Here is a 26827-nt window from a genome sequence, read left to right on the forward strand (position 1 = left end):
AGAATGTTGATCAGAAGGAGGGCTTTGTGGGCTGACCACCTGCCCTGGAACTGCACCCCTTGGGTGACAGCTCCCCATCCTTTCAGACTCGCATCTGTTGTGAGGAGGATCCAATCCCGAATCCAGAAACTCGGGCCTTCCAGGAGATTGGAGGATTGCAACAACCACAGGAGGGAAAACCTGGCCTGAGGCGACAGCCTTATCATCCAGTGCATCTGAAGATGTGATCCGGACCATTTGCTCAGGAGATCCAGCTGAAAAGTCCTGGCATGGGACCTCCCATTTTGGATCGCCTCCCCACAATCTTATGCAAAGATGGATGGACACTCGAGTAGGTCGGAGCACCATGTGGATCATCTCCTGAAGTGTTCTCACCTTGCCCTCTGGTAGGAACACCTTCTGGGCCACAGCATCCAGCAACATCCCCAGGAACAGGAGCCTCTGAGTCGGCTCCAAGTGGGACAATATTGACTCCCTGGACCCGGAGCTGGAACATCATCTCCGCCATCACCTTTGTAAACACCCTCGGAGCTGTGGACAGGCCGAAGGGTGGAATTGGTAGTGATCGTCCAGCAAGGCAAACCTCAGGTACGCCTGATGAGGTGGCCAAATTGGAATATGGAGGTAGGCGTCCTTGATATCCAAGGAAACCATGAATTCCTGTTTTTCCAGGCCCGCAATCACTGCTTGCAAGGATTCCATTTTGAACTTGAACACCTTGAGGTAAGAATTCAAGGACTTTAGATTCAAAATGGGTCTTACCATACAGTTCGGTTTCGGAACCACAAACAGGTTGGAGTAATAACCCTTGCCTCGTTGTGGTATTGGTACCGGAACAATGATGTGGGACTGGACCAACTTTAGGATGGCCTGTTGCGACATAACATGCATATTTTCCAAAGCTGGTAAGCTTGATTTGAAAAATCGTTGGGGAGGAGCACTGTCGTACTCCAGCTTGTAGCCTTGAGAAACGAGATCCCTGACCAAGGTATCCTTGGCAGGAAGCCTCCCAGATGCTGTTGAAGTGACGCAGTCGAGCTCCCACCTCGAGATCCCCTCGGGGTGGGTGGGCACAGTCATGCTGAGACCTTATTGGAAGCAGAACTGGTGGCCTGTTCCTGAGAGCTGGTGCTTGCAGGCTTTCTGGACTTACCTCTGGTGCCTCTAGTCGCATTGGAGGCACCATTGGCCTTAGATCGAAATCTGAGAGACCGAAAGGACTGTACAGACGACCCCGGATAGGAGTGTCTCACCGGTGGGGCCCCAGAGGGGAGAAACATAGATTTCCCAGCCGTAACTTTGGAAATCCACATATCTAATTCAACCCCAAAGAGCCATTCCCCTGAAAATGGGAGGGATTCCACACTGTGTTTGGATTCCACGTCAGCTATCCACTGATGCAACTACAACACTGCCATGGCAGAGGCCCTAGCATTAATGTTCCCCATCTCCTTGAGGGAATCACAGAGGACGCATGTAGTGTCCTGAATGTGCTTTAGGAGGGTCACCATAGTGACCAGGGGCATAGCCCCGGAGAGGCCCTCATGAATTTGAGTGGCCCATGAATGAATGGCATGGGTCATCCAGCAACCCGCAATAACCGGCCGTTGTGATATACCTGCTGCCATGTAAATAGACTTGAGTGTAGCCTCTATTTTCCTATCCCCAGGATCCTTTATAGTAAAGGAGCCTGGGGCAGGCATCACCGCCTTTTTGGACAGTCAAGAAACTGATACATCAACCCCCAGGGTTCCTCACAAAATGTCCTACTTTCAGGAACAAATGGGAAAGTGCGCAAAAACTTTTTGGACACTTAGAATTTTTTGTCTGGATTTTTCCAGGCCAACTTGAATAGGTCACCCAACTCTGCAGAATCAGGGAAAGTAACATTAGGCTTGTTTTGTGTAAAGAAAAACGACTGCTGTGACGCAGCGTCCCCTAGAGGGAGATTTAACATATCCCGTATAGCCAGAATTAGGGGTTCAATACCCTGAGCAGAATCAGTACCCCACTAATGGGGTCCAAGTCCTCCCCATCCTCCTGTATATCCTCATCTGTGTCAGATAGTAGAGCAGGCAAACCACGCTTTTGTGGTACTGCATTAGAGAAGGGGGGCTGTGTAACATCTGCCCTAGCAGCTAAATCTGCAACAGCTTGTTGTAGTAGCTGAGTTTTTTGAACATTAGTAGTGAGCTGGGATGACATATCAGACATCATAGTTTTCAGAGACCCTAGCCATGCGGGCTCTGGACCGTCTCCTCCAGCCCCTTCACTGATTTGTGAAAATTCGCCGCATTGTTCACAAGAGACAGAATCAGATGATACTGGAGAGAATCTGGTGTGACATACACTGCACAGCTTGTGTTTACCCATGTTTCACAGTAAGCACAATAACATACACATACACACAGACCGTAATATCTCAAGCCTACCCTACTGTATGTGAGAGGAGACACACAGAGAAGGACACCAGCACACCCCGAGCTGTACAGCCCCAGTGAGGCTGACAGCTAACTACTGTATAACACAGTAAACACTAATAATGTCTGTCCTGTAGAAGACCCAGATAGCGGCTTTCCCCCTTTGCTGCACCCTGTACCAGTTTTCCAGCGTGGCTTGTAAGGCAGGAAGAACTGTGTGTGCGCGCTGTCTGTGGCTGCATTAAGCAGAGGAAGACGCCAAAACACCGTTGGTCCCGCTCTGATGTAGCTCCGCCCCCTCCAATGGCATCGGAGCTATAGTGATTATTTATACTGGCAATGTCTCACGTTTGCTCAAAAACGTAACAAGTTCTAGCGCAAGCGATTGTCAGCCAGTCCACATGGGGGACACTAGCGGGACCCCCCAGGAGGGTCCCGTACGCCGCGCCCAGCCGCACTTTGTACTCACCACAGACGTCACTGTCAGGCAATGTTAGGGGTGTGCGGCGTGCTGCGATTGTGACAGCCAAGGCGCAGTGCCCCGCTGAACAACAACCCCTCAGGATGGTGGTCCTGCAACGGGGAAGCGGCTCGGCACCTCGCAAGGCCGGTGACAGTCAAGTTTGTTTTCAAAAGCAGTATAAACTGAGGCTTGATGGCATGTGTAGTTCCCCAAACTGCTGGGATATGTAGTAATGCAGTTGAGAGTGGACACAAGCATGCATCCTTTACCTTAAAACCTTTCCCCACCACAAGGCAGGGTTTGCTGGTGTGTGTAGTTCCACCACTTGCTTGGATGTGTAGTAATGCAAGTGCATTATTTTTTAATTTTCTTTAAAACCTTTGCCTGCCAATTACTGTATACTCTATATCAACAGCATCAGGGCTTGAGAGCGGGTTGCTGCTTACATTTGGAAAACGTTTCCACAAATTATGGAGTAGTGGCTGTAAAATAGCTTATTTTTATCGGTTTGGGATAAACGGACATTAATTAAGGGGCACAAGGTAAACCCTGAAAACTAAAACAGAATTTCTGGCAATACGGAGAACAAAAGACTAGCAGAACTGTGAAACTGAAACCGAAAAGAAAGGTCAGAGGCAACAGCAAGAAATAACAGAAGACCATATAGAAATGCTACTGACACAATGACGTTATAAACTATGATGCATCTAAAGGTTATGGTATGAAAACTGCACTGTTAAACTGTCCCTTTCACCAGCGTGTGCAATGAATGGGGTATGGTCTTATGCTTGCGAGTCACATGCCTGCGAGTAATCTATACACAAGGCAGTAAAGTCATCTAGAGGTCATTACAAGGCTTAACAGCAAAGGTGTAATATGGTATATAGCTCGTAATCAGCCAATGATTATTTATTTTACTTCACACTGCTCTCCAGCATTAACTTAAGGTGTGTGCACGGTGCAATATGCACTTAACTTTCCTTACAATTTTGACTATATAGTCAAAATCATAAGGAAAGTTAGTGCATATTGCACCATGTGTACACAGCAGACTGTGCAGGCAAGTCAATTTTGACTATCTTGTGTAAAAGATAGTCAAAATTGTCACTTAGCCCGAATCTCACGTGTGTATGGACCTTTAGTTTTGTTTTTTGTTTTCCCACAGTTCTAGTTTTCCGCATAATATTTTAACCTTGCTGTGTGTTTCAAAAATGAACTACATGAAAGGGGTGTCAGCAGGTCTTGAACACACATATTGGAAATGTAGCCCTGTATATACTATTTCTAATCCAATATGTCACACTAGACCAAATATGCGGAAGCTTTTATATAAAATATAAAAATCTCAGACATAGCATAGACATCTAGAAGTGACTAGGAATACAGCAAATTGATTTAAAAAAAAAAAAAACAACACACACACACACACACACACACTAGTGGTGTAGTTTTAGGAGTTTAGAACATTTGTTCAGAAACTTAACAGTCAAATGAATTTAACATAGTTGTATCTCTGCAATCTCCTTAAAGACACATGACATTTAAAAATTCACACAGGTAAGATGACCATACCACAGTAGAATAAATATATTATAACAGACATTTTCAACCTTTTACAACACGCGGCACACTGAACAAGATTAAATATTGCCAAGGCACACTCAAATATAATGGTGATGCATGGTGTAGTTGCGTGTCCTAGGATGTCATGTCGCAGCTTCTCCATAGGTAACGCCTGAGCCACATCTGAGAAAGCCAGAAGAGCTCAACACTGCCCGGGCCCAAAATTAGAACTGGCTCTGCAACCACTAAACCCACCAGTATTGATCGTTCCAGGGCTTCAGTAGCGGCAAAACACTGAATGGCCTGGCTGTGCTTCCATGGCGGCACACCTGGAGACTGCTCAGGGCACACTAGTGTGCCAATGCACAGTGGTTGAAAAACACTATTATATAATATAACTCCCACACCACACAAAAAACATCAACAAGAACACAAAAAAAAAAATAAACACACACAATGGTGGAAGGGAATGCTAAGGAATTCACAGATGAAGAAGAATGGTAACATTATCTTCTTCCTCACTTTCTTCTTGTTATAGAGCCAAGCTAATGAGACTTTATGGCAGAATGGTTGCGGGCACTGGAAAGAATGTGACATTCACATAAATGTAGGTCATAGCTGTAAGAGGTTATACTAATAACCTTTGATGGAGTTCATGTTCAAGCTTCCACAAGATCTCCTGTCACCTCTGCAGATAAATTATTACACTATAAAAGTACATTATTACATAACAATAAACAAACTACAATGTAAAACCACATGGCCTGATTCAGATTTGTATGCAAACCCGATGGTTTGGGGTCTGTGCATGCACAAGGCCCGTTCTGCAAGGGTGTACTATGAAATCCCAGCAGCGGGGGTGAGCGCAAAAGAGCCCCTTGCGGGCACTGTGGCGCACGTATTCTCCCTCCAGCTGTGTCGTGGACACCCCAAGAGGGAGAAAAGTTGTCGACATACCGGCAATCTGGATTACTGTGCCGGTGTGCTGAGCGCTGGGATCCCGACAGCAGGTATAACGAGTGCCACCCATTCTGCAATACTGCTCGTACAGATGGAGCCGCGCTTATCTGATCCGGCGCCTAGCCACACTACGGGAGTGCACAGAGACGCTCCCATTGCAATGAATGGGGCACGTGCGCGTCTCAAACACACGCGTGTCCCAGTCGCTGTAATAGGGGCACCCACGGCACAGACTGAGACACGATTAGCGTGGCTCCATCTGTAGCTCCCCCTTAGCGGCAGCATGATTGGCCTGCACATGCTGGGCCCAGAACCTTCATCATCGGATGTAGACTTCCTGGACCTGGCTTCCGGGTTCCGACTGCCAGTCTGACTAAGCTTCAGCTTACCAATCAGATTCTGAACATGGTTTTGCCAAGGTGCAAATTTGCACCTAACACTGCATCAGCCCCAAAGAGCCAGTTAATGAGTCTCCTTAAAGAAAAACTGCAGTCTCCAATAGAAGTTATGTAAACCCTACTTCCTCACAACTAGTTGAATCAGCAATGCTCTCACTGGTTTCCTGAGATAGCAGGACACTCGCCAACAATGGCCTCCAACCATTTGTTGGACCTTGAAGGGTAGGAGATGACCATTTCAGATTAGAGCAAATGACAGTTGTAAAAGTTTTGTATTCTTCAGGATACGGCAAAACATAATAAGTTGCAGGCATGTATTTTAGGAATCAGCAGATACGGAGGGTCATGGCAGGGGTTGGGTTCTAAATGCGGCATTCATCCCGACAGCCGGCATTTAGAATTCAGAATACCGACTGTGGAATCCCGACAGTAGGAAGGTAAGCATGCTTACCTTCCCCCCTATGGCTCCCTAACCATAACACTCCCTTTCCGCATCCTAAACCTACCCCCCCCCCTCCCTGCAGCCTAACCCTAACCCCCTTCCATGCTACCTCACCCACCCTCCGCAACGTAAACCTAAGCCCCCTTCCCCCCATGGCTTGCTTCTCCGATAGGCGGTTGGGATTCCGATGCCAATGTTATGTACCTTGTTGCGATGCTGCAGCCGGCATTCCGAAACGTAGCGGCTTTTTTACTGCCATGATCACGACCGCCGGCATCTTGACCGGATCTCCATGGCAGCTAGAGAGGATTCGAATAAACGTTTTTTGTTTTTCACTTGAATTTTCATTCAGCAAAAATGTAGAAATATTAGAAGGCGGCGAGAATATACAAACATGCATATACACACATCACACAGAAGAAAAGGGAGATATATGGTAGACTTACCATGGTTAAATATTTCTTTCTGCGAGGTTCACTGGATTCCACAGGGAATAACATTGGGGTGTAGAGTTGGATCTTGATCCGAGGCAGCAACAGGATAAAGCTTTGACTGTTCCCAGGATGCATTGCACCGCCTCCTCTATAACCCCGCCTCCAGGCATTGGAGCTCAGTTTTGTTAACCAGTACAATGCAGTAGCAGGTAAGACAGAGACGGTAGATGTTAGTCACATAGAACCACATTCTCATGACAGGAGAAGGGACTAGCGGCTAATGCCATAAGAAGCCAAGTGCGTCAGGTGGGCACCCTGTGGAATCCAGTGTACCTCGCAGAAAGAGATTTAACCATGGTAAGTCTACCATAAATCTCCCTTTCTGCAGCGGGGTACACTTGTATTCCACAGGGAATAACATCGGGGATGTCCTAAAGCAGTTCCTCATGGGAGGAGACGCACTGTAGCGGGCACAAGAACCCGGCGTCCAAAGGAAGCATCCTGGCGGAAGAATCAAAGGCATAGAACCTGATGAACGTATTCACTGAGGACCACGTAGCCGCCTTGCACAATTGTTCAGTGGACCCGCCACGGTGAGCCGCCCAAGAAGGTCCAACAGACAGAGTAGAATGGGCTTTGATAGCAGCAGGAGCTGGGAGACCAGCCTGCGCATAAGCTTGTGCAATCACCATTCTAATCTATCTGGCCAAGGTCTGCTTATTCGCAGGCCAACCACGTTTGTGAAAACCAAAAAAAGAGTACAAAGAGGGTATCTGACCTCCTGAGGGAGGCAGTCCTCTCTACGCAAATACGAAGAGCCTGTACCACATCCAAAGACCGCTCTTTGGAGGACAAGCCAGAAGAGATAAAGGCCAGAACCACAATCTCTTGGTTAAGATGAAAAGATGATACCACCTTAGGTAGATAACCAGGGTGAGTACTAAGAACTGCCCGGTCACGGTGAAAAATCAGAAAGGGTGGACAGGACAGGACAAAGCGCCCAAGTCTGACACCCTCCTAGCAGAGGCAATAGCCAGTAAAAACACAACCTTAAGTGTAAGACATTTAAAATCCACAGACTCAACAGGTTCAAATGGAGACTCTTGTAGGGCATTTAAGACAACAAACAGATCCCATGAAACTACAGGAGGGACATTTGGAGGCTGAATCCGTAAAACGCCCTGAGTGAAAGTATGAATGTCAGGAATAGACGCAATTTTCCTCTGAAACCACACCGTCAAGGCAAATATATGAACCTTGAGGGAGGGCAGACGAAGGCCTAAATCTAAGCCTTGTTGCAGAAAAGAAAAAAACCTAGAAGTACTGAACAAATAGGCATCATAATTCTTAGCAGCACACCATGTGAAGTAAGAGTTCCAGACCCTGTAATAAATCCATGCAGAAGCCGGCTTGCGGGCCTTCTTGAGACTTTGTAACAACAAGCGGTGATTTCTACATCTGATCATTCCATCTCTCTACAAGCAGTTCGTGGACAATCTGAGAATACTGATTTGCACATCAATTAATAAGTATATTCCCTATTGCACATATTGTGGTTATTATATACGCATGAGAGCTGATCCATATTTTATTTTAGGTGCATATAGAAAGCCGGCTTTTGAAAATAAGAATTAATTAGAGTTGTTAAATTTATATATGCATATGATAGCTTTTTTATTAGATTAAGAATTTTATGTGGTTCCATCTACTAATTAGAGATTTATGTGATTAATCTAATCCGGAATAAAAAGGTGTTTTTATGTATACATGTGAATTCACTTTATTTGGAGTCTGGAAGGTTCTTAAATAGCGCAGAGTGTTCTTTTCTTATATTGTTTAGCTGGTAATCCCCCTTTCTTAAAGGGGAACCACTGATTTTGTGCTTACACTAGCACAATTGCAGTGATCGCAAAATACGCGCTATAGCGCGTTTTTACGCGCTACAGGAAGAGACGTACCCGGTTTTAAAAAATGAGCGGGTCCCATAGGACGCGCTGTGTATCACTGCACCAATAGGAGACTCTGTCTACCCATCCAATCACCGCCGCGCCTCCTCGTCCAATCGCCGCCGCATCTCTCTATCCGCATGCACCCAGAAGGCCCCGCCCCCTACACCGCGCACACACATTCACACCCCCCCCCGATCACCCGCTGGAGCTTCACGGAGCCGGACAGAGTGAGGACGCCCCCCCCCCCCGCCGATCACCCGCTGGAGCTTCACGGAGCCGGACAGACAGTGAGGACGGCTCTGCGGCGCGCTACACACTGTGCTGCGGGGATGTTGAACGCCGGTGACCGGGGACTGTGCTTGCTGTGCGGAGGGGTGAGCTGGACTTGCGTGGCGGCTGGGGGGCTGCTCATATCGGTGGGATGGCGGAGATGGGGGCTGCATGGCGCCTGCAAATAGGTGTTAAACGCAACATTTTTGTGGTATGGAGTGGGGGTGAGGCGAGAGGGTGACAGTGCTGCTGGGCTGTGCAGCATACAGGACCCTTGATACAACCACTGGATTCGAGTCATGCTGCCTGTAATTTATGTGCTGACTGATCAACTTCAGTGAGACTCACTGTTCTGGCTGCCTTTGTTGGTTACTGCTGGTTGCTGTTGGTTACTGCTTGTTGCCGCTGGTTACTGTAAAGACAGCCAGCACAGTGAGTGTCACTGAAGTTGATCAGTCAGCACATAAATTACAGGCAGCATGACTCAAATCCAGTGGTTGTACCAAGTGTCCGAAGTCGTCGTCAGGATGTTGGCATTTAGTATACCGACACCAGCATCCCGATCGCAGCAAAGCCGACAAGAGTGACGAGTGCAGAGGGTACCCTAACCTCCCACCCCTAACCCTCCGTTTCCCGCAGCCTAAACCTAACCCACCCCCTTAGTGCCTAACACTTATACCCCCCCCCCCTCTGCAGCCTAACCCTCCCCAACACCATATCCTAACCCCCCCCCTTCCCATCCGCGCGCTAAACCAGTGGCGGCAGTGCATACTTCCCTTCAGGATCCTGACTGTCGCTATATCGTTGCCAGGATCCTGATCACCTCTGGATGCCAGCGTTGGTATTGTGGCTGCTGTCAGGATTCCGGCATCGGTATTACGGCTGCTGGGATCCCGACAGCCAGGATCCTGAATGCATACTTCCGATATGATAACAGCCCAGCAGCATTGTCACCCTCCCTCCCCCACAACACTTTTGTAGTGTCTAAATCCAGTCTGGGGCTCTATTATAGCGGCACCATAAAGCCATTACATATAGAAAATGTATTATTTAATAATGTTGTCCTGTTTTTTAATCATATAATTGTTAAGTGCTCTACCTGGCGCAATGTGAATAACGTGCTCTGCCTGGCGCAATGTGTATAACGTGCTCTGCCTGGCGCAATGTGAATAACGTGCTCTGCCTGGCGCAATGTGAATAACGTGCTCTGCCTGGCGCAATGTGTATAACGTGCTCTGCCTGGCGCAATGTGAATAACGTGCTCTGCCTGGCGCAATGTGTATAACGTGCTCTGCCTGGCGCAATGTGAATAACGTGCTCTGCCTGGCGCAATGTGAATAACGTGCTCTGCCTGGCGCAATGTGAATAACGTGCTCTGCCTGGCGCAATGTGAATAACGTGCTCTGCCTGGCGCAATGTGAATAACGTGCTCTGCCTGGCGCAATGTGAATAACGTGCTCTACCTGGCGCAATACGTATAACGTGCTCTACCTGGCGCAATGTGAATAACGTGCTCTGCCTGGCGCAATGTGAATAACGTGCTCTACCTGGCGCAATACGTATAACGTGCTCTACCTGGTGCAATGTGTGGCGCAATGTGTATAATGTGCTCTACCTGGTGCAATGTGAATAACGTGCTCTCCTTGGCTCAGTGTGTATAGGAGGTTCTACCTGGTGCAATGTGTATAAGCGGCACTACTGTGTGGAATAATGTGAATTGGTACTATTATGTGACCACTCCCCTTCCCCACGAAGCTACACCCCTAAAAATTTTCAGAGCGCCTTCGGCGCGCACTGTTGCAGTTTTCAGTCTCAGTGCGGGAGAACCAATTCTCTTTCTGCCACAAGGTCACCAAAATGTCTAATTACATCTAAAGTGCGGGGTGTCCTGTATGCTACACAGCCCAGCAGCATCGTCACCCCATCCTCCCCCTTGCATCCCTTTTGTAGTGTCCAAATCAAGTTTGTGTTTTTATGTTTGAATCATTAATTAGACTAATTAAAACCTTCATTCCGATGGGACCCAGAAAAGGACAAGTAGGACCCCAATTTTTAAAAGTGAGGGGTCCCTGGGACCCACTTTTTTTTTGGTCTCAGCACGATCACTGAATTAACATTCAGCAGCTGATTAATATCTGTATTCCTATTAACTATTAAGGTTTGTTTTAGAATAAATATAAAATTTAAAATTTAGTATTAGCGCCGTGAGACATTCTTGTATAAAGTAAAAGTATTGTAATCTATACCATTGAAAGGGAGTATACCTCATTTATTTACATTTCTTAATAGCAACTACAGATGTGTCCACTTACATCTAGCCTCCCTGTACATTAAACAGCCCGTCTAGTCACACCACGCCGAGCGTCTTTTTATGCTATTTTTCCATTAAAATGCAACTTATCCGAAAAACGCTGCAAGACAAACAAGTAACTTTTGCAAGTTTTCGTAGAAAACACTGTAAAGTACCATTTTGTATGCAGATACAGCCACAGACGCACCGAGAATATGCGTATAATTGTAATCAGTCTGCTTGTGCGCCTGGACCAGGAGCGGTTCTTGGCGAGTGCAAGCAGTGTCTGCGCCCGGGGCGCGGCCGCAGTCACTCCGCAGGCGCCCGCCGCCTACCCACACCCCGCTCCCCGGCTGCAGCAGTCACCATGGGCTGTGTGGCCGTGTTCGCACAGCAGCGATCAGGTTTGAACTGCGCATGCTCCGGCGCATGGCAGACAGCTAACGGCTGTCTTAGCCCTGCGATCGCCTCTATCTGATTGACAGGCAGACGAGGTCGCTGAGCGGGCCAGCTGCGTTTAGGTGCCATTTAGGGGGCACTGTCCGGACTGTTGGGGGGGACACGAGGTGGGCCGCGGCAGCTGCTTGACGTCACACACAGCCGGTGCGACCCGGGCACGGCGAGTAGCTCCCTGCCAGCGTGCAGGAGCTGCTCTGGCTAGGAGCTACGCCTGAAGTACAAAAGCATCACCGCTGTGCGATGCTTTTGTTCTTGTGCGACGGGTCAGGGACTGACATGCGGGGCGGGCTAGCCCTGTGCTGGGCATCCCCCCCCCTCCCATGTCAGTGTGACTGATCGTAGCTGTTCTAAATTTAGCACATCTACGATCAAGTCTCAATTAGCCCCTTAGAACCCAGCTGTTACCGTTATGCCCAATATTAATAAAAAAACAACAAAAGCACACATTAATGTCGGCACCGCAGAGGGTGTGCAGGGGCGCAGTCAGATCTGCTGGGGAGTGGTGCAGCACAGGTGGGCGGTGCAGGGGCATGACTGTACGATCCCATCACAGTGGCCCCGCCCCTGCTATACAATAGATTACCAGTTTTGTAAAGTGGGGATGTGGCTTTGATAATGCAATTGTGTGAAGCAATTTGTGTCACCACTGCCTCTCAGTTTACTTGGGAAGTCGATGGTGCAAGGAGCATGTGCTGCAGGACCATGAGACTTTTCCAGGTGGCTGGGAGCAGCACTTAAGAGTCGGAGCCTCCCGGCCGTGCCTAGTAAATACGTATGTTACGTGAGCTACAGTATTTGTATCATGTCCCATAAGTAAACGAAGGTTTAAAAGGAACTACACCAAAAAAAGTTTTTATTACATTCCACTACTTTATACATATCCTATTTATCATTCTAGACTAGAGGGGTGCACTAAACACATTATAGTACAGTCAGGAAACTCAAAAATAGGTAAGAGACTGATGAAGGTTGTTGGTGACGGGTATAGATTAACAGATCTACAATGTCTAGGTAGAGAGTCATTAGGTAGACACCATATGGTTGACAGGCACAAACAGGGCCGGATTAAGGCTAGTGGGGGCCTCGGGGCAACAAACTTGCGGGATCGGCATCGCAAGGTGACATTCACCTTGCGATCTGCTCTAACTTTTCTTACGATTTTGACTATATAGTCAAAATCGTAAGAAAATATATCACCGTGTGTACACACCATTAGTGTGCACAGCACACAGTACACGGGACCTGGAGTGCAGACAGCAGATGCTGTTCTGCCCTCCATAAATATATTATTTGTGGGGACCCTCTGTGTGTGTGTGGGGGAGGGGGCACGGGACAATCGCCCCTGTCGCCCTCCCTATAATCCGGTCCTGTGCACAAAAAAAAATCGACAGATGAAAGGTCACTTATAATAAACTACTATTCCCAATAGATGTAGTAACTAAAGCAAATCCTAGATTTGAGAGGAAAAAAAATGCAGACAATGGGGGAGATTCAAATGTATGAAAAGTCGGTTGGGTGTCTGTATTTTGCTGTCTATTAGATAGGAAAAAACAGACTCCCAACTGACTATTCAAACATTTGAATCTCCCCCAATGAGTGTCGTTACACTTGTGGACCTAATGCATGTAGGTCATATGGTGTAGACCTAATAACTATCAACACTGTCGATCAATCATCCAGATGCCATTTTTGATAGCCGTAACAGAACTGTACAGAGCAGTATCAGAAAAGCTCACAAAAAGCTGACTGCGTTGCCTAATCTACAGTACATTAGCTGTGAGAAGCACACGTTGTTATCATTAGCACCAACCTCTGGCAGCTGCACGTACGCGTGTGATCCGGAGTACGGGTTAGCTCCCACTGCAGCACCCACACACCCACCTTACTGTGCCCTGCACCATGGCACATTCCTCAGTGAGGGGTACAGTGCACGTTCCCTGAGCGGCATATGAATGACACCCGCCCGCCCCCTGTATGTACCGGTATTCCTCTGGATATTCATCCTCAGCAGATCCCCGCTGGACAGGTGCTTGAGGGCGAAGTGTTTCACTATCCTGTCGGAGATTGTCCCTTTCCCGGAGCCAGGAGGGCCCATGATCACCGCCCGGAACAGCATGCGAGCCCCCATGATGCGAACAGAACGCAGCGGTCTCTCCAACGAGGAAGAATTGTTCAAAAGTTAAAAAAGGTAAAATCACCGTGACCCGCACTGACTGAGCGCTCACACGCAGCGCGTCACTGTGTGGCCAGGGACAGCGAGTGTCGGGGAAACAGAAGCTGGCATCTAATAACTTGTGGAAGAGACAATACGGGACACAGGAACTCAGCGCCTCAGCCTGTGACCGAGTCCGTCCCCTGCCAGCCCTGGCCCTGGGTTACATTACATGATCTCCCCTTTCCTCCTATGTCCCCTCCTTCGCCTGCCCCCCTGTTCCTGCGGCTGACGTTGAAGGAGGAGGAGACAGGCAGCAGCAACAGCAAGCTGCTGCTTATGTGCTCCAGAGTATATCAGATTGATATCAGATTCAGGTCACTGGTGGTATGCCTGATGCGTTGCATCTAGGTCACTGCTGTGTGTGGGTGTTATGGGGGTTCTCGATCTTGCCCGGGGCACCCAGATGTCATATTAAGGTTCTGCGTGTACCTGCACAGAAATACGAGTTGCCAATTACTGCTTTTTTTTATTATTGGCGTCTGATAATGCTGTTACCTGACCGTAGGGGATGTAGTTAATTTGCCGGCGGTCGGGATCCTGGAGGGCAGGCCACCGACGCCGGAATCCCGACAACTGACTATACCGACAACGTGCTTTTCCCACTCGTCAGGGGCAAAAGCAGGATTTTAAAAGGGGGGTTTCCAGATATATGATTATATATATATATATATATATATATATATATATATATATATATATATATATAGATCCAAAGAAGAACGGCACTGGAGACAGGCCTGTGAATACAAATCTTTGTTGCATATTGCTGTCTCCAGTGCCGCTCTTCTTTGGATCCATGTGAATACTTTGTCCTGGCACGGAGCAAGTTGCTGACAAGAGCTGTGGAGTGCCGACTGCTTTGCAAGTATATATATATATATATATATATATATATATATATAACTCCAAACAATGGTAGCACTCACATCTTCGTGATACGCAAACACTGGGGTGTCCACTCAAATACCGAGGTATCCAAATTGTATATAAGATTCAGAGGGGGCACTCTCCAGACTTTTTTTGTAAATATATCAATTCATTTTATTCATAGTGGGGGTCATTCCGAGTTGTTCGCTCGGTAAAAATCTTCGCATCGCAGTGATTTTCCGCTTAATGCGCATGCGCAATGTCCGCACTGCGACTGCGCCAAGTAAATTTGCTATGCACTTAGGAATTTTACTCACGGCATTTTCATCGTTCTGGCGATCGTAATGTGATTGACAGGAAATGGGTGTTACTGGGCGGAAACTGGCCGTTTTATGGGCGTGTGGGGAAAAAACGCTACCGTTTTCGGAAAAAACGCAGGAGTGGCTGGAGAAACGGGGGAGTGTCCGGGCGAACGCTGGGTGTGTTTGTGACGTCAAACCAGGAACGACAAGCAGTGAAATGATCGCAGATGCCGAGTAAGTCTGAAGCTACTCAGAAACTGCTACGAGGTGTGTAATCGCAATATTGCGAATACATCGTTCGCAATTTTAAGATGCTAAGATTCACTCCCAGTAGGCGGCGGCTTAGCATGAGCAAATCTGCTAAAATTCACTTGCGAGCGAACAACTCGGAATGACCCCCAGTATACGTTACATATTTCAGCGTGATAGCAAAGTTTTCCTCAAGCGCTTTCGGCCCTACACGGGCCTTCCTCATCATCAAGGTGAGACAATAATCATTCCATGCTTAATTAACAACTCAGGCGGTCATGTTGATGGGGACTGTTGCAATAATATATGACCAGTACAACAAATAGGGAGAGAGCCCTAGGTAGATTATGCACAGGATGAGATACAGTCACATAGATTTATTAACCAGCAATTTTTAGAAAGTTATTTCCAGTAAGATACTCTGTATTCTATTTATGCTGGAGGTGCACCAGAAAGCAAATTACAATGTAGAATTTGAGCTAATGAGCAGGTAATAAGAAAGACCTGCTCCAAGAAGGCATTCTTTGTGGTGCACTCTTTTGTTGAATTTGAAAAATTAGTTAATTAAAACATAACTTTTATTAAATATTTTCTTAAAAGAAAGTGTAGCAGTATTAAACAATGGTATTTGTGAAGAAAGGTATAATACTTTTTATATACAGTATATGTATGTATATTCCTTATAGGAGTGAATTAATAATCAGTACTCCTTATTAAATTTTAGTAAAACTTATTAATTGTAGGAACTGAATATTAAATATTAAATAGCTCAGTACGAGAATATAATACTTACATTTCCAACAAATTGTGGACAGTGCATTTCAGAATGAGGTTATATACTGACACATTGATGTTAGAATAATATATATGGGATCCTCAATGGATTTTGTAGTATAAGTCACATGTGTCTTTTCTCAGAAATACACTGATTACGTGGCAGCAGTCACATGAAACGGCGTGAGAGGTATATATATTTTTGTTTTTTTCTTTCATAACAAATCATCAATTCATATGGGCAGCCTGCTTATCCAGGTGTCTCACTGGTTTGAAAGCAATAATTGCAACCGAAAGGGTTGATCTACAGGTGTTGTGTCTCGTAACCCTTTTGAAAGCAACAATTGTAACAGAAAAGGTTGGTCTACAGATATTAAGTCTCATAACCCTTTTTATACATAAAGATACAATTTTGGTAATTTTGCCAGAATGAATAGTTGTAGCTGCAATATGTGGAAAAAACTACATATTATGTTGCGACTTCAACAGAGTGGTAGTAATAATAGTAGCAAGAGTAAAGGACCGTTCAGCCACAATGGTAACACTTTCAATAGTATATGAGGAGAGCATAACTCCTTAATTCATATTCCACAGAGTGGTTGCAACAATGGTAATGAAGAGAAAGCCTTTAAACCACTATGATAGCACTCTCAGCTATACACAAAAAGAAATTCAAGGCCTCATTAATTCTTATTGTGCCCACAAATGGGGGAAATTATATCAATGAAAAACAGTAACATATTTGGAGAGACATTTTTCCCTTTGTAGTACTAGTTATAGAGCAATGCTGTTCATGGGAAAGTACCAAGGAGTTGTGCAGTATATCACAGTGTATACGTGACTTATCCCTTCTGCTGTTAGCCCATGTGTCAAAAATGGCAGTGAATGGGCATAATGAGAGCAGGATAAATTCACACACTGGGACAGAATATAGGAAAAGTAGCGTCGACTTCTGCTGTCCTCTGACAGACCCAAACAGCTCCCTGATGTGTTATCACATTGCAGGGAGAGAATGGGAAATTACAGTGGATGAGAGGGTCAACTGAAATACCTCAAATAGCTCAGAGTGATTAATCCTCTCAAGACCCGCTATTAAGGGTGTTCTGTCTTGCTGCTTTCAAGGGATCTGATAAGCGCTGCTGACATGTAGCACTGCCCATGTGAGTGTGAGCGGCGGTGAGCGGACTGTGTGGACACGCTGCGGAAAGCGGCTTCAGCCCAGCCGCTAGTGACTGCTGCCGAGCGGCGGCTCATGTGTGCGCTGCACGTAGCCTAGCCGCCCTCTCCGGACGTACGTTTCGCAATGAGCTTATTCAGTCGGACATTCACAGTGTCCTGACAGCCTCTATTTAAAGCATTAGCCGGGCGTAGTTAATTCATTAATTATCAATGATGAATGGTATGATAATTCAATTAACATAAAGTAGTGTTATGCACACCAGTGCCAGCAGGAAAGTACTGGTGTCAGAACTGTTATGCACTCCAGTGTCTGCAGGAATGTACTGGTGTTTGAACTGTTATGCAAAACAGATGGACTCACAGACAAACTGGGGGATATGACATAACGTACACAGAAGGTGATAGGGTAACAAAATACACACAAAGTGAACAGAGAAGCCCAGAGGCTAAGGAACTGGGTATCTCCCTTGTATTAGAACTGCTAAGATGGAAAAAGCAAGATGTTGTGTTTTAATACGTAGAGTACCCGAAATGCTGTTGCTAAGGGCAACAGCAAAACCCTAAAGGGTTACCAACGGGTGTGGCAGTAAACTCCTTGGTCAGAGATGGAATGATAGACACAAGGAGAATCTCCACAATCCAAATTCTCACTTGCAGTGCACAGGTTTTAGCTTACTGCCACTAAACTGACCCCTGACACCTAGCACAGTGAGACAGGATTAGACAGGCAAGTCTTAGAATACAGCCGCAAACTTGCTAAGTTCACAGAGTAGTAACAGAACCCCAGCAAGCTAAACGACTGACTCCAGTCTTACTGCTAGGTCTGGATTGGCAGAGTGTAATACCAAATTCCCAGGCCTATTTGCAGTAAGCAACAAACAAATACAAAGCTACACAGTACTGGCTAACGTTCATGAACTGACTAACCAACAAAGATTCAGCAGCATCTGCTTACCCTGAAAAGAGGCCTTATAAAGCAGGTGCTGTCCACGCCCCACTCAGACCTCACAGACTGTGAGCACAAAAACCAGCACCGGATCCCCTGCCGTGCACAAAGCCTATAACCACTGCACAGCAAAAGACCCGAACCGGAGTATCAGCTGCGCTCAGGTTACTCCACTAGCACTTGTCTCCCGGTTGCCATGACGACGTGGCAGCACAGGGCAGGAGACCCTAACAGTACCCCCCCTCTGACGAGGGGTCAAAGAATCCCCTACCACCGGGTTTATCGGGGAACTGCGAGAAGAAAGAGCGTATCAGTCTGGGGGCATGAAGATCACAACTGCGCACCCACGACCGCTCCTCCGGGCCATACCCCTTCCAGTGCACCAAAAATGACAGCCGACCCCGAACCACCTTGGAGTCAAGAATCCTTTCAACAACAAACTCCCTCTGGCCACGTATCAGAAGAGGGGAAGGTCTTCCACTGGTAGAAGGATTACTAATCGCCCGTTTTAAAAGGGAACAATGAAATGTTTTATTGATACCCAAAGAACGGGGCAGATCTAACTGAAATGCCACCGGATTGATAACCCTGGTGATCTTATAAGGGCCGATGAACCGGGGGCCTAACTTATGAGATGGCTGTCTCAACTTCAAATTCTTGGTAGACAACCAGACGAAGTCTCCTAATTTGAAGCTGCAGGGTCTTTTCCGCTTATCAAAAACCCTTTTGGTCACTAATGACACAGACACAAGGGCTTTCTTCACTTTCCGCCAAATACCTCTAAGGACCGAAACCACAGAGGAACCACCAGGCGTGGAGTCCACGGGGTCAAAAGAATTGGCCTTAGGATGATGCCCATACACACAAAGGAAGGGAGAGATCCCTGTAGCAGAGTGAGCCGCGTTGTTATAGGCAAACTCCGCCATGGACAGATGAGCAACCCAGTCAGTCTGACACTTGGAGACATAACACCTGAGGAACTGCTCCAAGGACTGGTTCACCCTTTCAGTCTGCCCATTAGACTGCGGATGGTAGCCTGACGACAAGCTGACAGAAATCTGGAGATCGGAACAAAATGCCCTCCAGAATTTGGCCACAAACTGGGATCCGCGGTCAGAGACCACATCAAGTGGCAACCCGTGGAGACGCACAACATGCAGCATAAATAATTCAGACAGGCGTCTGGCTGATGGCAGCCCAACCAGTGGAACGAAGTGCGCCATCTTCGAAAACCTGTCAACGACAACCCAGATGGCTGTCATCCCCGAGGATTTGGGCAAGTCCACAACAAAATCCATTGAAATGTGGGTCCATGGCTTAGATGGGATAGAGAGTGGATGTAATGGGCCAACAGGAACCCCTCTAGGAGTCTTATTTCGGGCACAGATGTCACATGCCCGAACCCACTGATCCACATCCTTAGCCACCGAGGGCCACCACACCGCCCTAGATAGCAACTCCCGAGTTCTGGCAATACCCGGGTGACCTGCCGACTTCTTGGCATGGAATTCCAGGAACACTCGCTGTCTTAACCTAGGAGGCACAAAGAAAAGACCTACCGGAAGGTCTGGAGGAGCCTGCTCCTGTGCTCTAAGGACTAATGATAAGAGGTCCTGGGTAATGCCCACTTTAATACATGATGGGGAAACAATGGGCAACGGCTCCTCGGTGGTCTCCTGGATTGGAGCAAAACTCCGCGAGAGCGCATCAGCCTTGATGTTTTTTGACCCAGGGCGATATGTTATCAAAAAATTAAAGCGAGCAAAAAACAAAGCCCATCGTGCCTGCCTGGCATTGAGACGCTTCGCTGACTCTAAATATGCCAGATTCTTATGGTCAGTGAGAATTGAGACCACAAACTTAGCCCCCTCAAGCCAGTGTCTCCACTCCTCGAGTGCATCCTTAATAGCCAACAATTCCCGGTTACCCACGTCATAATTCATCTCGGCAGGCGAAAATTTACGGGAAAAGTAAGCACAGGGATGAAGGCGATTATCAGACACTCCCATCTGAGAAAGCACTGCCCCAATACCCATCTCAGAGGCATCCACCTCCACCACAAAAGGACGCTCTGGATCTGGGTGTCGCAGCACCTTGGCCGAAACAAATGCCCTTTTGAGACGGGCAAAAGCCGCTTTAGCCTCACAAGACCAGTGAGCAACATCCGCCCCTTTCTTAGTGAGTGCCACCAAGGGCGCCACTATAGACGAAAATCCAGCGATAAATCGTCTATAAAAATTCGCAAAGCCCAGGAAACGCTGAAGCGCCTTCAAACTAGTGGGCTGCACCCAATCCAGGACTGCCTGTACCTTGGAACCCTCCATTTGGAAACCTTCTGGGGAGATAATATATCCTAGAAATGCGATTTGCTGAACTTCAAATTCGCACTTCTCCAGCTTTGCCCCAAGCCGGTGGTCTCTGAGTTTCTGGAGGACTAAGCGTACATGCTTCCGATGTTCCTCCAGGGAATGGGAGAAGATTAGGATGTCATCTAAGTATACAACTAAGAATCTATCCAAATATTCCCTGAGCACATCATTCATGAAATCCTGGAAGACTGCCGGGGCATTACAGAGCCCAAAAGGCATCACCAAATATTCATAATGCCCTGAGTGGGTATTAAAGGCAGTCTTCCATTCATCCCCCTCTCTTATTCGGATTAGATTGTACGCACCGCGTAGGTCAATCTTAGAAAAAATGGTGGCAGTACGAAGCTGGTCAAACAAGACCGAAATGAGAGGCAGTGGGTATGAGTTTTTAATCGTGATACGGTTCAATTCCCTGAAGTCGATGCAGGGTCGCAACGAACCGTCCTTTTTACCCACGAAGAAGAACCCCGACCCAACTGGAGACTGTGAAGGTCTGATAAATCCCTTAGCCAAGTTCTCCTGAATGTACTCTGCCATAGCCTGAGTCTCAGGACGTGACAGGGAGTACAACCTGCTCTTGGGAAGCTTAGCATTTGGCAACAAATCAATGGCACAGTCATAGGGGCGATGGGGAGGTAGTACCTCTGCAACTTTTTTGGAGAACACGTCCGCAAAATCTGCATAACACCCTGGCAATCCTGGCAAACTTAGCTGCGAGAGCCTGACTGGAAGGCTCAAGCAACTCCTGAAACAATCAGTACCCCAACTAAGAATCTCCCCAGAGACCCAGTCAAATTGAGGATTGTGGGCCCTTAACCAGGGTAACCCCAACACCAATGGGGCAAAAGTACAGACAGTCACATAAAAGGACAATTTTTCAGAGTGTGTGGCTCCAATAAACAAAGAAATCTGGCTAGTGCAAGAGGTAATTTTACCTTGGGATAATGGTTCCCCGTTTAACCCACAAATCACAATTTCCGATGCCAAGGGTACTAAGGGAACAGAGTGTTTCAGGGCGAATTGGCGGTCCATAAAAACCCCGTCGGCCCCACTGTCCACAAAGGCCTCAGTCTTGACAGTTTGACCGAGGATCTTCAAGGTCACCGGAATGATAAAAGTCTTCTTGGGAAATTCTGACTTCTGGCCTGACAGGATATTTCCCATCACCCTCAGGCCCTGAAGTTTTCCGGCTTTTCTGGGCATGATACTACCACATGACCTTTATTCCCACAGTACAAACACAACCCCTGCTGTCTCCTCCGCGTCTTCTCACGCGAGGAGAGGCGGGTAGCCCCAATCTGCATAGGCTCCTCAGAAAATTCCTCAGAGTCTGAGGTTCCCTTGGGAAGGAAGGAAATCTCAGTCTCCCTTTCAAGCCTACGCTCTCTCAGCCGTCTATCCACCCGGATGGATAACTGCATGAGCTGATCCAAGCTATCAGGCAAGGGATATTGTACTAGTTGGTCCTTTATCTGGTTAGAAAGACCTCTTCGGTACTGGTGTCTCAGGGCTGGGTCATTCCACTGGGTATCATGGGCCAACCTCCGAAACTCCGTACAGTAAACCTCAACTGGCCTGCGCCCTTGCTTAAGGATCGAAATCTGAGCCTCGGCTGAGGCCGTCTTGTCAGGGTCATCATACAACATGCCCAGTGCCGTAAAAAAAGCATCAACACTTTTAAGCGACGGACAGTCAGGCTGCAACCCATATGCCCAGACCTGTGGGTCTCCTTGTAGCAAGGAAATCACTATGCCCACCCGCTGAATCTCCGACCCAGAAGACTGAGGCCTAAGCCGGAAGTATAGCTTGCAGCTCTCCTTGAAACAAAAGAACTGCGAGCGATCTCCAGAAAAACGATCCGGGAGATTTACTTTCGGCTCCTTAACCCCTGCAGGTGCTGCTGCTGCGGGAGCTCCGCCAGCAGCCTGGGAGGTGTGCATTTTAATGGACAAATCATTAAATTGTCGAGTCAGGACCTGCACCTGATCGACCACCTGTTGCAACGTATTTTGAGGGGTATGCTCCATATTCCCACAAAATTTCAACAGGAGTATTAGGCTGCTGAATATGTTATGCACACCAGTGCCAGCAGGAAAGTACTGGTGTCAGAACTGTTATGCACTCCAGTGTCTGCAGGAATGTACTGGTGTTTGAACTGTTATGCAAAACAGATGGACTCACAGACAAACTGGGGGATATGACATAACGTACACAGAAGGTGATAGGGTAACAAAATACACACAAAGTGAACAGAGAAGCCCAGAGGCTAAGGAACTGGGTATCTCCCTTGTATTAGAACTGCTAAGATGGAAAAAGCAAGATGTTGTGTTTTAATACGTAGAGTACCCGAAATGCTGTTGCTAAGGGCAACAGCAAAACCCTAAAGGGTTACCAACGGGTGTGGCAGTAAACTCCTTGGTCAGAGATGGAATGATAGACACAAGGAGAATCTCCACAATCCAAATTCTCACTTGCAGTGCACAGGTTTTAGCTTACTGCCACTAAACTGACCCCTGACACCTAGCACAGTGAGACAGGATTAGACAGGCAAGTCTTAGAATACAGCCGCAAACTTGCTAAGTTCACAGAGTAGTAACAGAACCCCAGCAAGCTAAACGACTGACTCCAGTCTTACTGCTAGGTCTGGATTGGCAGAGTGTAATACCAAATTCCCAGGCCTATTTGCAGTAAGCAACAAACAAATACAAAGCTACACAGTACTGGCTAACGTTCATGAACTGACTAACCAACAAAGATTCAGCAGCATCTGCTTACCCTGAAAAGAGGCCTTATAAAGCAGGTGCTGTCCACGCCCCACTCAGACCTCACAGACTGTGAGCACAAAAACCAGCACCGGATCCCCTGCCGTGCACAAAGCCTATAACCACTGCACAGCAAAAGACCCGAACCGGAGTATCAGCTGCGCTCAGGTTACTCCACTAGCACTTGTCTCCCGGTTGCCATGACGACGTGGCAGCACAGGGCAGGAGACCCTAACAAGTAGTCTGTTTCTTTTACTTATAAACAGTGACATAAGGGATAACCACTATATTGGTTGATGCAATCAAGATATTAATCAATAACCTTAATTTTTCTAACGGATAACTTAATAAGAAAAGAGAGTTAACTAGATTGGTTATTTAATGAATTAATTGATCAGTTAGAATATTGTTAAAATAATTCGATAACGAATTGGGATATTCCATTTAATTATTGTGTAGGGTGAAACCTTTTTATGATAAATTGGATAGAGAAAAGTTTTTTTATATTTTTCTTAATTTAATCCTATTTATCTTAAATTATTCTAATGAATTATAATTGTTAATTTGATTAATATATTAATTAATATTAATAAATGATCGGTGCTAAATCTGTGTGATTGCTGGAAACCCTATAACAGCATCATCTGCTGACATGGCTAATTCATAACAAACGATATATAGGCAGGGAAAGAAAATGTAAATGTAAATTGATAAGTAATATGGGGATCATTGTAATGTATTGGTATGGGATAATAGAGATAAAACCAAAAAGGGAGCCAACCTAAGTCATGTAGTAGCACAGTCTCATACATATGCATCACATATGCACATATATACACACACACACACACACACACACACACACACGTACATATGTGTATGCACACATACATACATGTGTATATCCATGATCACGCTTCATATGTATTATTAATCTGGTAAACCGATTCAAAGGTTGTTAAAATTGCCTTATGTAGTATGGTGCAATACATATGTTGTGGTAATATTACATATTAATCTTGTTTATCGTATATCCTTAAGATGATGCTGTTATAGGGTTTCCATGTATGTTAATTAAATAGGTAAGAAGGGACTGAAGTTTATTTGTTCGTTCAAACCATAGGGGGTGACCGTATTAAGTTGGAAAATCCATTTACTTTCCATTTTCAAAAGTTCTCTTGTAGCGTCACCTCCTCTGATACCCATTTTGAGTTTCTCTAATCCAAAGAATTCCAAATCCTTGGATTGTTGTCCATGTTCTTTCAGAAAGTGTCTTGCTATGGAAGTTAATTGCTTGAATTTCTTTCTGTCTCTCTCGGCATTCCTTATGTTGCCTATGTGTTCTAATATTCTTATTTTCACCATGCGTGTAGTCATGCCTATGTACATCATATTGCAAGGACATCTAATACAATATATCATGTTGGATGTTTTGCAATTCATAAAATCATGTATAATGATTTCTTGTCCATCTCTATCCATGACAGTGGGTCCTTTATTTACATGTTGGCAAACCTTACATGTTCCACAAGGATATGTACCTTTTGATTCTACTATCCTTTTTACTCTGTTTGCAAAAGTGACTCTGAACCAATTTATCACTTAAATTAGGTGACCGCCTCCAGCTCATGGCCACAGTTGGTCCCAGTTTAGTTGCTAGGTCACCATCATTAAGTAATATTGGCCAATGTTTGTTTATTGCTGTTTTAATCTCACCCCACTCCTGACAAAAATCTCTCACAAATCTTAGTTCTGGTTGTTTATTACTCTCTTTAGTTTTGGTTTTATTACTTTTCTGGAAGATAAGGGATTCTCTATCTGTATGAGAGAGGGCATAGTTAGCTTTTTTAATACTTCTAGCACTGTATCCTCTCTCTTTAAGTCTTGTGGAGAGTTCTTTACTTTTTGCTCTGTATACATCATTATCCGAGCAGTTCCTACGTAGTCGTAGGAATTCTCCTCTTGGTATGTTTCGAATGGTTGCCGGAAAGTGGGAGCTTTTATTGTGTAATAGGGAGTTGGTGGCAGTCGTTTTCCTAAATAGCTCAGTGGCTATTTTGTTGTCCTTATCTCTATAGATCTGCAAATCCAAAAAGGAAATTCCATCTTTATTTATTTCGGATGTTAGGTGTAGATTTAAATCATTATTGTTCAGGACTGCAATGTATTCTCTCAGTTGTTGTTCCTCTCCTTCCCATATAATAAAAATGTCGTCAATGTAGCGCATCCAAGTGATGATGTTTTTAGTAAATAATTCATTTTTCTTATTGAAGACAATTTTTTCTTCCCACCAGCCAAGATAAATATTTGCATAGGTGGGCGCACAAGCCGCGCCCATAGCTGTCCCACGTATCTGTGTAAAAAATTGATCTCCAAATGTAAATGAATTCCTGTGGAGGATGAAATGTAATAATGATAGAAGAAAGTCACTAAAATCGTCCAATCCATCCTTTTGTAGGAAATACTCCACTGCTGCCAAGCCTTTTGAATGATCAATGCTTGTATACAAAGATTCAACATCAAGGCTGGCAAGTAGTTGGTTATCTTTTAGTTTAATATCATATAGTTTGGTAAGTACGTCCCCTGTGTCTCTAGTATAGGATGGCAGACTAGTAACGTATTTTCTCAAATGGACATCCACAAAAATGCTTGCCTTCTCTGATACACCTCCAATCCCTGACACTATAGCTCTTCCCGGGGGATTGTTTCTGTCTTTGTGTATTTTGGGCAGAAGATATAGGGTGGGAGTCTTCGGATTGTCCACTTTCAGATATTCATATTCTTGTTTAGTTATAGTTCCTTTCTTGAATGCTTGATCGAGAATCCTAATAAGTGCCAGTCTGCAATTATCAGTGGGATTGAATAATGATTTGGTATAACATTTTTGGTTATTTAGTTGTCTCATAGCTTCTTGGATATACATAGTTTTTGGCCATATCACAATAAGGACAGAGATAAGGACAACAAAATAGCCACTGAGCTATTTAGGAAAACGACTGCCACCAACTCCCTATTACACAATAAAAGCTCCCACTTTCCGGCAACCATTCGAAACATACCAAGAGGAGAATTCCTACGACTACGTAGGAACTGCTCGGATAATGATGTATACAGAGCAAAAAGTAAAGAACTCTCCACAAGACTTAAAGAGAGAGGATACAGTGCTAGAAGTATTAAAAAAGCTAACTATGCCCTCTCTCATACAGATAGAGAATCCCTTATCTTCCAGAAAAGTAATAAAACCAAAACTAAAGAGAGTAATAAACAACCAGAACTAAGATTTGTGGGAGATTTTTGTCAGGAGTGGGGTGAGATTAAAACAGCAATAAACAAACATTGGCCAATATTACTTAATGATGGTGACCTAGCAACTAAACTGGGACCAACTGTGGCCATGAGCTGGAGGCGGTCACCTAATTTAAGTGATAAATTGGTTCAGAGTCACTTTTGCAAACAGAGTAAAAAGGATAGTAGAATCAAAGGTACATATCCTTGTGGAACATGTAAGGTTTGCCA

The 26827-nt window shown here is 45.8% G+C and overlaps 1 protein-coding gene and 1 long non-coding RNA gene across 2 annotated transcripts in view; one reads left to right on the forward strand and one right to left on the reverse strand.

Annotated features, from left to right (window-relative positions):
- The window catches only part of AK3 (adenylate kinase 3), a 51097-nt gene extending 37006 nt beyond the window's left edge, over window positions 1-14091 (reverse strand). The window contains exon 1 of the mRNA XM_063913977.1: window positions 13629-14091. Coding sequence (XP_063770047.1) covers window positions 13629-13776 — 148 coding nt within the window. The 5' untranslated portion in view covers window positions 13777-14091. The remainder of the gene's footprint in view (window positions 1-13628) is intronic.
- The window catches only part of LOC134897129 (uncharacterized), a 41882-nt gene continuing 28803 nt past the window's right edge, over window positions 13749-26827 (forward strand). The window contains exon 1 of the long non-coding RNA XR_010172080.1: window positions 13749-13836. This is a non-coding gene — a long non-coding RNA (uncharacterized LOC134897129). The remainder of the gene's footprint in view (window positions 13837-26827) is intronic.

This window comes from Pseudophryne corroboree, chromosome 1, assembly GCF_028390025.1.
Source record: "Pseudophryne corroboree isolate aPseCor3 chromosome 1, aPseCor3.hap2, whole genome shotgun sequence".
In the NCBI taxonomy this organism is placed as follows: domain Eukaryota; kingdom Metazoa; phylum Chordata; class Amphibia; order Anura; family Myobatrachidae; genus Pseudophryne; species Pseudophryne corroboree.